This window comes from Oryctolagus cuniculus, chromosome 2 (assembly GCF_051225735.1).
Source record: "Oryctolagus cuniculus isolate XC-2025 breed Fujian yellow rabbit chromosome 2, ASM5122573v1, whole genome shotgun sequence".
Taxonomy (NCBI): domain Eukaryota; kingdom Metazoa; phylum Chordata; class Mammalia; order Lagomorpha; family Leporidae; genus Oryctolagus; species Oryctolagus cuniculus.
Window position 1 is genome coordinate 92,159,036 of NC_142868.1, and position 16,754 is coordinate 92,175,789.

The following is a 16,754-nucleotide window of genomic DNA, read 5'->3' on the forward strand; positions in this document are numbered from 1 at the left end:
GTAGTAAAACGAAATTTGGGCAGAGGAAAGGAAATTTTCTTAAATACAAAAGGTACTGTGGTATCTGAATTTTTGTTTCTGCTTTATGAAAAATGAATTTTTACTATGTAAGAAATAATTTGGAAAGGAAAATTTTGAAAACAATTCCCTTATAACCTTTCATAATACAGTTTAATGTGTTTAGTGACTGAACTTCATTAGTTTTAAACAAATGCTTTTGGTTTGTGCATTGTACAAATATAACCACACCACCTTTGCTAGCGTTTGTTACTAGAGGAGAACGAACGCCTCGGTTCTCTGGGCCATCACACTGGAGGGGCAGGTGTGCGGGGACCCAGCCCGGGCCGGGGCGGCGCGCAGCGGGCAGCCTCCGGGCGCCGCGGGAATCCCGCTCCAGGGTCTCGCGAGAACAGCGCCCGCGGACGGCTTCCCGCCCAACGGCCGCGCCGTCAGTTCCCGCTCGGCGCCCGGCCCCGACGCCATGCTCCGCCTGCTGCTGCTGCTGGCCGGGCTCCGTGGCTGCCCAGCGCCGAGGCCCGGTAAGCCCCGGGCCCCGCCGTCCCTCGGGGCGGGGCGGCCTCTCTCCCGCGCTCCGGAGCGGGCTCGGCTGCCTCCGACGGCCGCGGCCTCGCTCCCTGTTGGCCGGCCCCCCGTGGAGGGCGCCGCGTCGGGATGCAGAGCCACCGTGAGGGGAAGTCACTTTCGCAAGCCGGGACAGACCTGTGCGCTGAGAATCTGCGTTCTGTCAGCCCTTGCGGATGCGGCCTGCGCGGCACTAAACAACCCTGTGCCGGGAAAACAGCGCAGGAATCCGGGGCCCCGGGACCCGCCGACCCCGACCGTGTCCGGCTTCGCTGGTCCCAGAGCCACGGTCCCGCGTGGGCCGGGGGTCCTGGGTGCTGCGGACGTTCCTGTGTCAGAGCAGGAGTCCCGCAGGAAGTCCGCGGAGGCGGTATAGACGCGCAGATGGACGGGAGGGGAGGTGTGGATGCGAGGGAGGCCCTGCTGAGTGTGGTTTCCAGGGAGCGGCCCCACCCGCAACGCCTTCGCCTTCCCTGGTTCGCAGCAGTCGCCCTGTGTTTACCAGTTCCTTTTTTTTTTTTTTTTTTTTTTTGGCGACAGGCAGAGTGGACAGTGAGAGAGAGAGAGAGAGAGAGACAAAGGTCTTCCTTTGCCGTTGGTTCACCCTCCAATGGCTGCCGCGGCGGCGCACCGCACTGATCCGATGGCAGGAACCAGGTACTTATCCTGGTTTCCCATGGGGTGCAGGGCCCAAGCACTTGGGCCATCCTCCACTGCACTCCCTGGCCACAGCAGAGAGCTGGTCTGGAAGAGGGGCAACTGGGACAGAATCTGGCGTCCCGACCAGGACTAGAACCTGGTGTGCCAGCGCCGCAAGGTGGAGGATTAGCCTAGTGAACCGCAGCCCTGGCCTACCAGTTCTCTTATTAAGAGCTGGTGCCTCGTTGGCGGAAGCTCTGTTAGTTCCAGCTGCCACAACACGACTCCGCATTCCGCGCAACTGCAGCAATACAGATTTGTCTTCTCGCTGTTCTGGCAGTTGGAAGGCTGAGGTCAGGATGTCTGCGTTCTCGGTTTCTGGCGTGGGTTCTTTTCTAGTCTTCAAACCGTTGCCTTTCCAACTGTGCCTCTTAGAAGGGTGTGCATCCCATCCTGAGGGCCTCACCCAGTGATACCATCTAACTCTGATTATGGCCCAAAGACCATCACCAAATAGACCTACTCTGTGGCTTGTAATTTCAGTATGTGATTTTAGGATTCTACATGGAAACTGCAACACATTTCTGTATTTTAATGCAGTGATTGCCAAAATTTTGAATTCAGAATCCCTAAACGTTAACAGTTACTGAGATTTCAAAGAGGTTTTGTTTATCTGGATTTATATCTGTGAGTATTTATCATATTAAGAAAACCATAGGGGCCGGTGCAGTGGCTCACTAGGCTAATCCTCTGCCTGCGGTGCAGGCACACCGGGTTCTAGTCCTGGTCGGGGCGCTGGATTCTGTCCCGGTTGCACCTCTTCCAGGCCAGCTCTCTGCTGTGGCCAGGGAGTGCAGTGGAGGATGGCCCAAGTGCTTGGGCCCTGTACCCCATGGGAGACCAGGATAAGCACCTGGCTCCTGCCTTCGGATCAGTGCGGTGCGCCGGCCACAGCAGCCATTGGAGGGTGAACCAATGGAAAAGGAAGACCTTTCTCTCTCTCACTGTCCACTCTGCCTGTCGCAAAAAAAAAAAAAAACAAAAAAAAAAAAGAATTTAAGAATATGTATTCGTTGAAAAAACAAGAATCGACCTTTTAATAAATATGTATCAGCAAAACAAATGACTTTTAAAAATTAAAATATATTTTCCAAAACATAGCAGAAAAGTGTTGTTTTACCTTTTTGTAAATATTTTTAATGTCTTTCTGCTTTAGAAGACATCCATAATCGCATATTCTCTTCTGCATTTTGTTGTCATTCATTTGAAGTTGATGTAGAAAATCCAACCTATGTAGTTGGCCAAGGGAGAAATAGCTTAGTATCCTTTTTAGAAAATTGATGATTCTTAGGGTACTACACTAAAATTTGACACTTTGTAAAGGCTATTTGCAGTGTTCAATCTAAAACATATCAGTGAGTTTTTCTTAGTATTCTTAGAAAAACATTTAAATCCTTAGCTCCATCTTGAAATTTTATCTTTTACCAATTTTTAAAATATCATTTAAAATATTTTATTTTCTGTTGTGATAAAATATGCAGTAGCAGGAAACTAGAATTGGAAGTAAAGCCAGTACTGGAGCTCAGGCTGTCCCGTTTGGGGACACAGATTGATGTCTTGGCTGCTGCAACATTCACACATCTTGGACATTTTAATTTCAGCAAAGTCCAGTTTGTTAAGTATTTCTTTTTTGGATTGTATTTTTCTGTTGTCTAAAAGTCATTGCTATACCAAGGTCATCTAGCTTTTCTCCTATGTTATCTTCTAGGAGTTCTATGCTATATATTTTACATGTAGGTCTCTGATCCTTTGGGAGTCAATTTTTGTGATACATATAAGGTGTGTGTTTAGATATCTTTTAAAATGTGGATGTCCAGGTCTTTCAGCACCATTTATGGAAGAAGTATCTTTGCTCATTGTAGTCCCTTTACTCCCTTGTTGAAGATCAGTTTCCAGGTATTTTCCCATATCTCATTCTGGGCTTTTTTTCTGTTCCATTGATCTACTTCTCTGTTCTTTCTGCAACATCACATTATTTTCATTACTGTAGCTTTAGAGTAAATTTTGAATTGTGGTGATGTCAGTCCTCTGACTTTGTTTTCCAATATTGAGTTGAGTTGACTTTTCAGGATCTTGTACCTCTCTATGTGACCTTTAGAATCTAATTGTTGCTGCCCACAAAATAACTTGCTAGAATTTTGATTGGGACTGTTTTGAATCTATAGGTCAATTTTTGAGAACTGACAAGATATTTTGACAATATTGAATCTTCCTAGGCATAAACACAGACTATTTCCTTTAGTCATCTCTGGCTTGGGGATGGCAGCAGGAGTATACCCTAGCAGTTAATCTTTCCATTAGGACACTTACATCCCATATCAGAGTACTTGGATTCCACTCTCAATTCTGGCTTCCTACTCATACACACCCCTATAAGGTGACAGTGATAGCTCAAGTGATAGAGCTGCTATTACTCACATGGAAGACTCAGATTTAGTTCTTTGTTCCCAGGTCTGGTGTCAGCCCCCAGCTATTGGGAGTATTTAGGTGCTGCATTGACTCATGGAAGCTCTCTGTCTGCCACTCCAAAAAAAAAAAAAAAAAATTAAATAGCTAAATCTGAAAAGGACAGTGAAAAATGAAATACCTTAACCTATCTTTTCTACCTCCTTTTGTCAGTGCTTCATGTTGGTTGATTTCATCCATAATCCAGAGGGCAAAGAAGCCTGTACCATGCATTTTGAAAAAACACAGCCTCATGGCAGAGCACATCAGAGAAAGAACAGAGAATAGAATAGCCGGGCTGAAATACATTTACCTGATACTGTATTTTTATTTCACTGATCTGTCTATTCCTATGTATAACTAAACTGTTATAATTACTATAACATTGTGGCATGTTTTGATATCAAGTTCATCAAATAGGATATCTTGTTAATTTTCAAAATTATCTATATAGTTGAATTATAGACTAAATATGGCATATTTTATTTAGTGTCTCAAAGTCCACCAGTAGAAGTATTCATCCTTGTTATTCTTCTTAAAATTTTGTGGAAGATAAGAAAGAAGAAAGGAAAGGAGGGAGGGAAACGGAAGAAGGAGAGTGGGAGGGATTAAGTTAAGCCCATCCAGATAATCTGAAATAATCTTGTTTTAAGGTCAGATAATTAGCAACCTAATTGTGGTTTGCCATGTAACTTAACATATTCACTGATTCCAGAGATTAGGAATAGATACCTTAAATAAGTCTATCACAGATGATATATTTGGAGTCGAGGTGAAAACTGAATCAGAGATTTAGCACAGTCCTGAGGCAAGATGGTGAAAGTATAATGCCATGACTGCCAAGCAAAAAAGCAAACTTTAAGTCTCTGTTGGGATAGAGAAAACAGCAATTTTTTCTGTCAGTAGTCCATTTCAGTGCCTTTCTACAGAATCAGGATCTTATGAGGTAGATTTTTTTAAAGTCCCTCTCAGGCATTCCATGAAGGCACAGGGATTTTCTTGTGGAGCTTAATCAATCTGAGGTAATGCAGAGCAGTTAAAGGGTTTGGTTCTAATTGTTTTTAGACCTTACATAATGTAGACAATAAGATGCCTTCTCCAGTTGTCTACAGGATTGTTAGTCTCAGGGTCATACTGGGGAACTGCCTGTTGACCAGTGGGAAATGGCATCTTTTGTTCATATACTGCAATTTAAGGGTCATGTTCATGTGATACAGAAAACGCATCCCTGAATTCCTCTGCTGCTTGTATGGCTGCAAGATTTTGTGAACATGTTAGAGCTTGGCAGAGGAGCAACATTATATTGTTCCAGGTTAACTCATACAAGGTTCTGGTAGGCCTCTATGTTGTCTGCTCCATGTATGAAACTGTCCAGATCTCCCTTAATCTGCTTAAGGTCTTGCAGAGAAAAAAGGGACTTGGACGCAAAATAAGTCCCTGTCCTGTAGGCATTTGCTGAAGAGATAATAAATTGGCATGAGGTTCTGGGGGAGCTAAATAAGGCAGGTCTGTTGATTGCAGGGAAGATGTTGTAGTCCTGGAGGAGCTAGAACTGGCACTTAGTAGTTAATACTAATACTTCCCTTTGGAGACTAATTTTCTCCTTCCTCTAGTTTGTAATTAGTCCAGGCAGTGACGCAAAGATAAGGTTTTTTTTTGTTTTTTTTTTTTTGGCTCAGGGAGTCAAAGGAATCTCAATATCTAAGGATGCACACTGAGGAAATGCCTGCTGTAGATGGGTTTGTTTCCCATCTGGAATGAGAATAAAAACAGGCATCCTTCAGCTTTTATCTCTCCTGAGGCTGAGATATTTCTCAAATTCCTCTGCTGTCTGTGGCATTCAGACATGTTCTGAAGCCCATGGAGAAGGGCAAAATGTAGATAAGACTAGCATGTATTACCCATGCTTGCTCAGCCTTCCACACCTGTAACCTACAACAGACATTTGCCAGAACAGCACACACTGAGAGTATGCTGGAACTGGGACTCCTGCCTTGACCAAATATATATAGTGTTGCAGCTTTGTCCCCATACCTGAAAAGAAATGGTTTTCCTGTGCCTCCTAACCTTGAACTATGTAACCTTAAAAAGATCCTTCGAGTTAGAGTTTGGAGAGAGGGCACTAGTCCTGGCCACTATTTTGGCTGGTAACTATGCAAGTGAAGGATTAAAGGAGCAGTGGGGGAATAAAAACTCCCTCCATTGAGCTACCTCTGAGATATAGCTTATCTAGAAAGGACCTGACAAAGGTAGATCCAAAAGAGGGAGGGACCTGAAAGAGAGGGAGGAGGCCACCAGAGAACATGCTGGAGGACCTGTCTCCACAAGTCCAGGTCATGAGGGGGTCTCTGCCTAATGAGCTGACTAGGTGGTAAAGGCTGCCTATCTACAAAAGGGATACCTAAATTCTGACACAAAACTAACCAGATATTTAGGGACCATGAATTCTGGTTTATAAGAAATGAGGAAAACTGGCAGGACAAAACAGCATCCAGAAGCACAGTGTAGTGAAACAAGAAGAAAAAGAGATGGGGATCTTGTCAGGGTCTGGGGTAATGTAAGGAGTCACTGGGGCATTGGGATACAGAGCCTTTGGCCTCCCTCCAGACCATGCCCAGTCTCACCACAGATCGATCTCCACAGAAAGAAGAGCACAGTTCTCAAACTGCCACCCTGTTAGGCTGTTGGAGTCTAGTGTTCAGTTAGGGAGCCTTTGAAAAACACCAGAGTGTTGCCATGGCATGAGTTTTTGCAATTACTCTACCATCTCCCAGTCTCACATGATAGGTCAACCCCATGGAAGGAAACTGAGTCAGTGAGGACCAACATTCCCAGAGCCAAGAGGAGATGAAAAGTAGAGAGAGTAGAGTGTCTAGTGTTAAAGTTCATGAGGACTCCAAAACAGCACTTAAGTCCAGGGTAAAGTAAGGAGTTGTTATGGCATTTGTGCACAGAGCCCATAGCTACGCTGCAGACTGCACCCAGTCTCAATAGTGCCACACTGTAGGAAACGCGTTTCCTGGCTCAACACCTTTCAGGCTGTCAGGGTCTGGAGTCCAGTCAGGAAACTGAGGAAGCACAGGAATAAATGCTCGGTCAGGATCTGTCAGCATTCTCAAGGCCTTTTCACAGTCCCTGGCGAAGGGCTGGTCCATGCAAGAAACAAATTAGAACGGAGCCTCACCTCTGGGGGATTAATCCAGCCCTGGTCAGCAAGCCTGACCCCTGAGTCTTAAGACCAACAGCCATGCTAACCTCTGCTTTTAACTGGCTTTCAGGGACCTTGTGTTCTTGAGAGAGAGTTGTTAATGAGGGATAGTGAGACTCTTCAAAAAACAGAGGCAGAAGCATTCTGCAAGCTCACTTGTCTGGCAGGATGAATTTCAGTTAAGTCTGAGTCATGGCACGAAGCTGCTGTGGGAGTTCTTTTCACATGTCGAAGAATTTCCACACAGCAGGGGCAGTGAGCAAAGCAAGATTTATTGAAAGTGAGAACCCTCTCAGGAGGAATTGCCTGAGAAGCTTGCCAGTGTTTGACTTTTATAAACATGAAGTGGCACTCTCTGATTGGCCCATTTCTGAAAATCAAACCTAAATTTAACCAATTAGGGAAGGAGCAGAATAACAGCTAAACAGAAGTCAGGGATTACAGTCGTGTCTAGCTTTGGTAAAATTAAGTGTGGTTAGCTGACCTAACTGCCTTGCCACTGGCCTAATTGCCTATTAGCCCATCTAATGCCTCACATCCTCATCTCTTTCACTATCACATGATGTCTCTGAAGCCTACATTTTTAGGAAGGTAGAATCAGAAGCCAAAGGTGGGATGTGAGCATCTCAACTTGTAGGCTAACCACCTGGCCCCATGAAAGATTTTTGAAGTATGTCTCTGATTATCTTTTGTCTACTTATTCTGTTTTTCTTCAGAAACAGCCAATTTTATATAGGTTGAATATTTTGTTTTCACCCTTTGAAAAGTTTTCGTAACTGTGTGTTTTCAAAATAGGAATTTTAAAGCTTTTTATAGGAATGCACAGTGATAAAATACTTGTATTTTCATAGGCAACTTTATGAAAGAAATTGAACGGATATTTAGTCAAATTTAAGACACCTTTTTATTATTTTTTTAGGTTTTCAGAATTCATTTCTGCAAATCATATCACCAGAGAAAATCCAAGCAAATACCAGTGGTAATTCAGAGGTAGAAGATGTGATTTTTTTCATTAAGTTATGTTAAATTTGCTATTTTTTCATGGTTATGAAATATATCAACCCTATTAAGTATGAATGCAGGTTTCTAATGTTACTGCTAATGAGTAAAGTTTTGATAGTAAATAAATATATAAATTATAATATTTTCTGTTTAATATCTGTCATTTCTCCATGGTAAGTTATTTTTAAAAATTCAAATACAGAAAATAATATAGAAAAACTGTCTTATCTGAGTGATATTAAGGAGATAGGAAAGTCAGATGAAGAGAATGATACAAGAAGAATTAAATTTAACTCAAACCTTGTTCCTCAGTCTTTATCTAATGGTTCTCAGTGAAAAAGAACATTTCATTCTGCTATTTTTATTAGAAAAGGAAATACTTTACTCACTTATTTGTTGAACAAATATTTCTCTGGATTTTCATTGTGCATGCTGTGCGGAGATAAAAAATAAATATAATTAAGCAAGCCAAAAATCAAAGTGGGTAATTTTTGATTAATGTTAACAGTTTTATTAAGGGTTAAATTACACACCACCGAACTTACTTATTGTTAAGTACACAGCTGTATGATTATTAATATATATGTAGAGTTTTGAGACCATCAACACAATCCAGTTGTGGAATATTTCTGTTGCCCTCCTCAGAGTTCCTTCCTGCCTATTTTATTTTCTCATTTTGTCCTCAGCCTATGAATGCCACTGATGTGTTATTTGTCCCTATAAATTAGTACTTTTTAACAATTCATGTTAATTGAAGCACATAATATGTGATTTTGCTTTAGGCTTGTTTCATTTAGGTTTGTCCATATTGTCACATTTATCAGGTTAATTATTATTTGTTACTAAATGTAGATCTTCCATTCACTGGTTGATGCACACTTACATTCTTTTCAGATATTGGCTAGTGTGAATAACTGTTTTATGAATATTCGTGTGTAGGTATGTATTACTTTAGTCTTGAGTATAATCTTCAAATTTAAATTGATAACACACATAGAAAGTTTTTGTTTAACGATTTTAGTAATTAAAACACTTTTATTCCATAGTGAATGTGCCAGTTTACGTTTCACATTAGCAAAATATGAGCGCTATTTTTTCTACATACTTGTAAACATTTGATGCTATATGTCTCTTGGATTAAAAGATAATTGTAGTAGTGTGTAATGCTATGCCATTGTAGCCTTATTTTACATTTTTAATAAATAATAACATCAAACATTTTTCATGAACCTATGTAGCCATATCTACTTTGTGAAATAGTTAATTAAATAACTCGTTGACTTTGAAGTTCAGTTGTTGAATTCTTTAATTTTGAGTTCTAAGAATTCATTCAATGTTATGTATACAAGTTCGTTAAAATCATTTATTTTAATAGAAAGCGAGAGAGAGAGAGGGGGGAGAGAGAGAGATCTTCCATTAGCTGGACTTCTTGAAAAAGACCCTGTAGGAACAGACAGTCAAAGCCAAAATTAACAATTGGGATTGCATCAAATTGAGAAGTTTTTCTGTACGGCAAAAGAAACAGTCAGGAAAGTGAAGAGGCAACCAACAGAATGGGAAAAATATTTGCAAACTATGCAACAGATAAAGGATTAATAACTAGAATCTTCAAAGAGATCAAGAAACTCCAAAACAACAAAACATATAACCCAATTAACAAATGGGCCAAGGACCTCAATAGACATTTTTCAAAAGAGGACATCCAAATGGCCAACAGGCACATGAAAAAATGTTCAAGATCACTAGCAATCAGGGAAATGCAAATCAAAAGCACAATGAGGTTTCACCTCACCCCGGATAGAATGGCTCACATTCAGAAATCTACCAACAACAGATGCTGGCGAGGATGTGTGGAAAAAGGGACACTAACCCACTGTTGGTGGGAATGCAAACTGGTCGAGCCACTATGGAAGTCAGTCTGGAGATTCCTCAGAAACCTGAATATAACCCTACTCCTACTCCTACATCCCACTCCTTGGAATTTACCCAAAGGAAATTAAATTGGCAAACAAAAAAAGCAGTCTGCACCTTAATGTTTATTATAGCTCAATTCACAATAGCTAAGACCTGGAACCAACCTAAATGCCCATCAACAGTAGAATGGATAAAGAAATTCTGGGACATGTACTCTATAGAATACTATACAGCAGTCAAAAACAGTGAAATCTGGTCATTTGCAACAAGATGCAGGAATCTTGAAAACATCATGGTGAGTGAAATGAGCCAGTCCCAAAGGGATATATATCATATCTTCTACCCTGATCAGTGACAATTAACTGAGCACCAAAAAGAAAACCTGTTGAAGTGAAATGGACAATACAAGAAACAGTGACTTGATCAGCCCTTGTCCTGTTGATGAACAACTTAATACTTTATCCCTTTAGGTATTTTTTTTGTTCTACTTAATACTACTGGTTGAACTCTGTAATTAACACACAATTATTCTTAGGTGTTTAAATTTAACTGAAAAGTGATCTCTGTTAAATATGACAGTGGGAATAAGAGAGGGAGGAGAGGTACAATTTGAGACATGCTCAAGCTGACTTGCCCCAAATGGTGGAGTTAGAAACGTGCCAGGGCATTCCAATTCAATCCCATCAAGGTGGCATGTACCATTGCCATCTCACTAGTCCAAGTGATGAATTTCAGTTCACAGTTGATCATACTGATAGGTCTAAGAGTCAAAGGGATCACATAAACAAGACTAGTGTCTGCTAGTACTAACTGATAGAATAAAAAAGGGAGAGAACAATCCAACATGGGAAGCGGGATACACAGCAGACTCATAGAGTGGCAGATGTCCTAAACAGCACTCTGGCCTCAGAATCAGCCCTTAAGGCATTTGAATTTGGCTGAAGAGCCCATGAGAGTATTTTAGGCATGGAAAGCCAAGACACTCTGGCAAAAAAAAATCTAAATGAAAGATCTCTGCGAGTGAGATCCCGATCTCAGTAGAAAGAATGGGCCATCAAAGAAGGAGGTACCTTTCTCTGAATGGAGGAGAGAACCTTCACTTTGACTATGACCTTGTCTAAATAAGATCTAAGTTGGTGAAATCAAAAGGCTTCCATAGCCTTGGCAACTCATGACAAGATCCTAGGTTGATTACTGACTGCCATAAACTATTTGTTAAGTCAACAACAGGAGTCACTGTGCACTTACTCCTCATGTAGGATCTCTGTCCTTAATGTGTTGTACATTGTGAATTATTGCTATAACTAGTACTCAAACAGTATATTTCACTTTATGTTTCTTTGTGGGTGCAAACTGTTGAAATCTTTACTTAATATATGCTAAATTGATCTTCTGTATATAAAGATAATTGAAAATGAATCTTGATTAGAATGGAAGGGGAGAGGGAGCAGGAGGTGGGATGTTTGCAGTTGGGAGGGAAGTTGTGGAGGGGAAAAGCCATTGTAATCTATAACCTGTACTTTGGAAATTTATATTTATTAAATAAAAGTTTAAAAAAAATAAAATACAAAACAAGATATATAAAAAGCAAATTATTTTAACTGGATATTAAGCAAATTGGATATAGACAGAATATTCCTCAATATAATCAAGGCAATTTATGAAAAACCCACTCCAGCATCCTACTGAATGGGAAAAAGTTGGAAGCATTCCCACTGAGATCTCGTACCAGACAGGGATCCCCACTCTCACCACCGCTATTCAATATAGTTCTGGAAGTTTTAGCAAGAGAAAAAGAAATTAAAGTGATACAAACTGGGAAGAAAGAAGTCAAACTATCCCTCTCTGCGGATGTTGTGTTTCTTTATTTAGGGGACCCAAAGAACTCTACTAGGGGACTATTGGAACTCATAGGAGAGTTTGGCAAAATAGCAGGATATAAAATCAATGCACAAAAATCAACAGCCTTTGTATACACAGGCAATGCCACGGCTGAGAAAGAACTTCTAAGATCAATCCCATTCACAATAGCCACAAAAGCAATCAAATACCTTGGAATAAACTTAACCAATGATGTTAAAGATCTCTATGATGAGAATTACAAAATCTTAAAGAAAGAAATAGAATAGGATACCAAAAAATGTATTTTATTTCTTAGAGCCCATTATGGACTGAGTTGTGCCTCTGCTCCCCTACCACCACAAAATGCATGTGTTGAGTCCCTAATAAGCAATGTGACTTAATTTGCAAATAGAGTCTATAAGTAGGCAATTAAAATTAAATGAGGTAAAAGTGGTGGGACCCTAAACCAATAGGACCTGTTAATATCTTAAGAAGATGAAGAGGGGCTGGTGCCATGGCGCACTAGGTTAATCCTCTGCCTGCGGTGCCAGCAACCCATATGGGCACTGGTTGTAGTCCTTGTTGCTCCTCTTCCAGTCAAGCTCTCTGCTGTGGCCCGGGAGTGCAGTGGAGGATGGCCCAAGTCCTTGGGTCCAGCACCTGGGAAGAGGCACCTGGCCCCTGGCTTCAGATTGGCGTAGTTCTTGCCGTTGCAGCCATCTGGGGAGGGAACCAGCAGATGGAAGACCTTTCTCTCTGTCTCTCTATTTCTCACTTTCTATAACTCTTACCTGTCAAATAAATAAATAAAAATTCTTAAAGAAGTTGAAGAGAGTTCAAGGTTTGATGTATACAAAGAAAAGATCGTGTGAGGATATAGCTAGCAGACAGCTGTCTGTAAGCCATGAAAGGAGGCCTTACCAGAAACTAGTCCTGCTGGCACTTTGCTTGAATTTGGTCCTATAGCTTCCAAAACTGTGAGAAAGTAAACTTGTTTTTAAAGCTACTTATCCTGTGGCATATTGTTTAAGCTACCTGAAAAAATCATGTAGATTGTGGTTATGCAAAGTGGAATGCTGCTGTAAAAAGTTTCTAAAAGTGGCTTGGGAAGTAGGTGATGAATATGTTCAGTAAGAGTTTTGAAGTACATGCTATAAAATACCTAGATTTTTTTTTGAAGAGACTCTGGGTAGCAATATTGTTCCTCATGACTGTTCTGGTGATGACCCAGAAATAGAACAGTTGTAGAGAAAGCTGCTAGAGATAATACACATCACGGACCAAATGTTGGTAGATACATGAACAGTGAAGTTGTTTCTGGGGATGTTATGGTTAGACATGAGGGATGTTATTGGAAATTGGAGGAAAGGAAATCCTTGTTATTCAGTGGAAGGGGAGGGGGAGGAGGAAGAGGGAGAAAAGAAGGAGGAGGATAAAAACTGTTCCACTACAGTAAGGGCAAGGGTTGTAAAAAATAATCAGATCTCAAAATGTCAATTTCTCTTATAAACATTAAATTTTTGTATGATCTTTGACTTTTTGGGACTGACTCAGTTACTTTTCAGGACTGGTTTAGTTACTTTATATTACTAAATATAATGGTTTCCAGTTGCATCCATTTTCTTGCATAGTGAGTTTATACCACATGCTCATGATGAATTGATGAACATCAAGGTTGATTCCATATCTTAGCTATTGTGAATTGAGCTGCAATACACATGGGAGTACAGATAACTCTTCCATATGCTGATTTCATTTCCTTTGAATAAATTCTCAGGAGTGAGATGTCAGTCAGGTGATAGATCTATGTTCAATGTTCTCAGAAATCTCCATTCTGCCTTCCTTAGTGGCTGTTCTAGTTTACATTCCCTCCAATAGTGGCTTAGGGTATCTTTTCCCCCTTATCTTCACCAACATTTATTGTTTTGGTTTTTGATTTCTGTGTGAGAGCCATTTCTAACTGGGGTGAGATGAAACCTCATTGTGGTTTTTATTTCATTTCCTTGATGACTTGTGATCCTGAGCAGTTTTTAATATGTGTGTTGGCCATTTGAATTTCCATTTATGAAAAAATGCCTGTTCGGGTCTTTTCCCATTTTGTGACTGTTTTGTTGTTGTTGAGTTTCTTGACCTCTATAGATTTTGGATATTTTTTCAGTTTCATGATTCACAAATATTTTGTCCCATTCTGTTGGTTGCTTCTTTGTTGAATGTTTCCTTTATAGTGGAGAAGCTTGTTAGTTTGATGTAATCCGATTTGTCTGTTTTTGCTTTCATTACCTGAGATTCTAAGGTCTTTTCCAAAACGTCTTTGCCTATGCCATTGTCTTGCAGCTTTCCCAATGTCCTCTTATAGTAATTTGATGGTTTCGAATCATAGTTTATATCCTTGATGCATTTTGAGTTGATTTTTGTATAAGGTGTAAGGTAGGTGTCTTGTTTCATACTTCTGTATACAGAGATCCAATTTTCCTAGTACCATTTGATGAAGAGAGTGTCCTTTATATAAGGATTGATTTTAGCTTCTTTGTCAAAGATTACTTCCTTGAGCATGCATGGATTGATTTCTGGGGTTTCTATTCAGTTTCATTGGTCTAGATATCTACTTTTGTACCAGTACCAGTCTTTTTTGGTTATAACTGCCCTGCAGTATTTCTTGAAATCTGATATTGTGATGCCTCTGGGTTTGTTTTTGTCATTTAATATTGTTTTAGCTATTTGTTTCTTCTGTGTTTTCAGATGAATTTCAGCATTGTTTTTCTAGATCTGAAAAGAATGTCATTGGTAATATGATTATATCTTATTGAATCTGTACATTGCTTTTCTTAATACAAACATTTTGATTATATTAATTGTTCCAATGCGAAACACGGAAGTTTCTTTTCCATTTTTTGCATCTCTATTTTTTCTTTAATGTTTTGTAATTTTCATCATATAAACTTTCACCTCCTTTGTTAAGTTTATTCCAAGGCATTTACAGTTTTTGTAGCTATTTTGAATGAGATTTCTCTTATAAGTTCTTTCTCAACTCTGGCATTCTCTGTGTATACAAAGATTGTTGATTTTTATTTGTTAATTCTATATCCTGTGACTTAACCAAACTCTCTTATGAGTTCCAATAGTTTCTTAATGGAGTGTCTTGGTTCCACTGTATATAAAATCATGTCAGCTGCCAGCAGGGATATTATGACTTCCTCCTTTCCAATTTGTATTCCTTTGATTTATTTTGTTGGCTAATGGCTCTGTCTAAAACTTCCAGGACTATATATTGAAGCACATTGGTAAAAGTAGATATCCTTGCCTATTTTCGGATCTTAGTGGTAATGCTTCCAACTTTTCCCCCATTCAATGAAATGCTGGTTGTGGGTTTGTCATAAATTCCCTTAATTGTGTTGAGGAATGTTTCTTCAATACCCAGTATCCTAAAGGTTTGAATCATGAAAGGATGTTGTATTTTATCAAATGCTTTCTCTGCATCCATTGAGATAATCATATGGTTTTATTCTTTAGTTTGTTAATGTGATATATCACATTTATTGATTTTCATGTGTTGAACCATCCCTAAATACCAGGGATAAAACCCACTTGGTCCAGGTGAATGATCTTTCTGATGTATTGTTGGATTTGACTAGCTAGTATTTTGTTGAGGATTTTTGTGCCTGTGTTCATCAGAGATATTGGTCTATAGTTCTGTTTCTTTGTTTTATCTTTGATAGTTTTGGAATTATAGTGATGCTGGCCACATAGAAGAAGTTTGAGAGGATACACATCCATTCAGTTGTTTTCAATAGCTTAGAAGCATTGAAAAAATTTGTGTTAAATGTGGTAGAATTTGACAGTAAAGTTATCAGCTCCTGGACTTTTCTTTGTTGGTAGAATCTCTTTTTTGGGTAAGATTTTATTTATTTGAGCGGTAAATGGTCTTCCATCCACTGGTTTACTCTCAAAATGGCCTTAACAGCTTTAGTTGATCTGATCTGAAGCCAGGAGCCAGTAGCCTCTTCCAGGTCTCCCATGCTGGTGCAGGGGCCAAAGCACTTGGGCCATCTTCACTGCTCTCCCAGGATATAAGCAGAGAGCTGGAGGGGAAGAAGAGCAGCCACAAACCGTAGCCATTTGGGATGCTGGCACCACAGGCAGAGGCCTAGCCTACTATGCCACAGCACCAGCCCCTGGTAGAGTCTTTATTATTGATTCAGTCTGTGTCTTGGTTATGGGTCTGTTTAGGTTTTCTGTGTGTTCATGAGTCAATTTTCATAAATTGTGTAATTCCAGGAATCCTTTTTACATATTTTCCAATTTGTTAGCATGCAACTGTTTTTAGTAATTCCTGTTTATTATTTTTGTTTCTTTGGTATCCATTGCTATACCTCCTTTTTCATCTTTGATTTTATTGTTTTGGGTCTTCATTTTTTTTAGTTAGTTGGTCCAATAGTGTGTCAATTTTATTTAATTTTTTTAAAGAATAACTCTTTTTTTTTTAACAGGCAGAGTGGACAGTGAGAGAGAGAGAGACAGAGAGAAAGGTCTTCCTTTTCTGTTGGTTCACCCCCTCAATGGCTGCTGCAGTTGGCTCACCATGCTGATCTGAAGCCAGGAGCCAGGTGCCTCTCCTGGTCTCACATGTGGGTGCAGGGCCCAAGCACTTGGGCCATCCTCCACTGCAGTCCCGGGTCAAAGCAGAGAGCTGGACTGGAAGAGCAGCAACAGGGACAGAATCTGGCACCCCGACTGGGACTAGAACCTCGTTTGCTGGCACCACAGGTGGAGGATTAGCCTAGTGAGCCATTGCACCAGCCCAAGAGTTATTCTTGGCTGGCGCTGCGGCTAAATAGGCTAATCCTCCGCCTTGCGGCGCCGGCACACCGGGTTCTAGTCCCGGTTGGGGCACCAGATTCTGTCCCGGTTGCCCCTCTTCCAGGTCAGCTCTCTGCTGTGGCCAGGGAGTGCAGTGGAGGATGGCCTAAGTGCTTGGTCCCTGCACCCCATGGGAGACCAGGATAAGTACCTGGCTCCTGCCATCAGATCAGCGCGGTGCGCCGGCTGCAGCACACCAGCCGCG

At 40.6% G+C, this 16,754-nt stretch overlaps 1 protein-coding gene across 1 annotated transcript in view; it reads left to right on the forward strand.

Moving 5' to 3' along the window:
* Positions 1–258: 258 nt before the first annotated feature.
* The window catches only part of LOC138843052 (disintegrin and metalloproteinase domain-containing protein 32-like), a 144,992-nt gene continuing 128,496 nt past the window's right edge, over positions 259–16,754 (forward strand). Inside the window, exons 1-2 of the mRNA XM_070068586.2 lie at positions 259–539; positions 7,854–7,924. Coding sequence (XP_069924687.1) covers positions 482–539; positions 7,854–7,924 — 129 coding nt within the window. The 5' untranslated portion in view covers positions 259–481. The remainder of the gene's footprint in view (positions 540–7,853; positions 7,925–16,754) is intronic.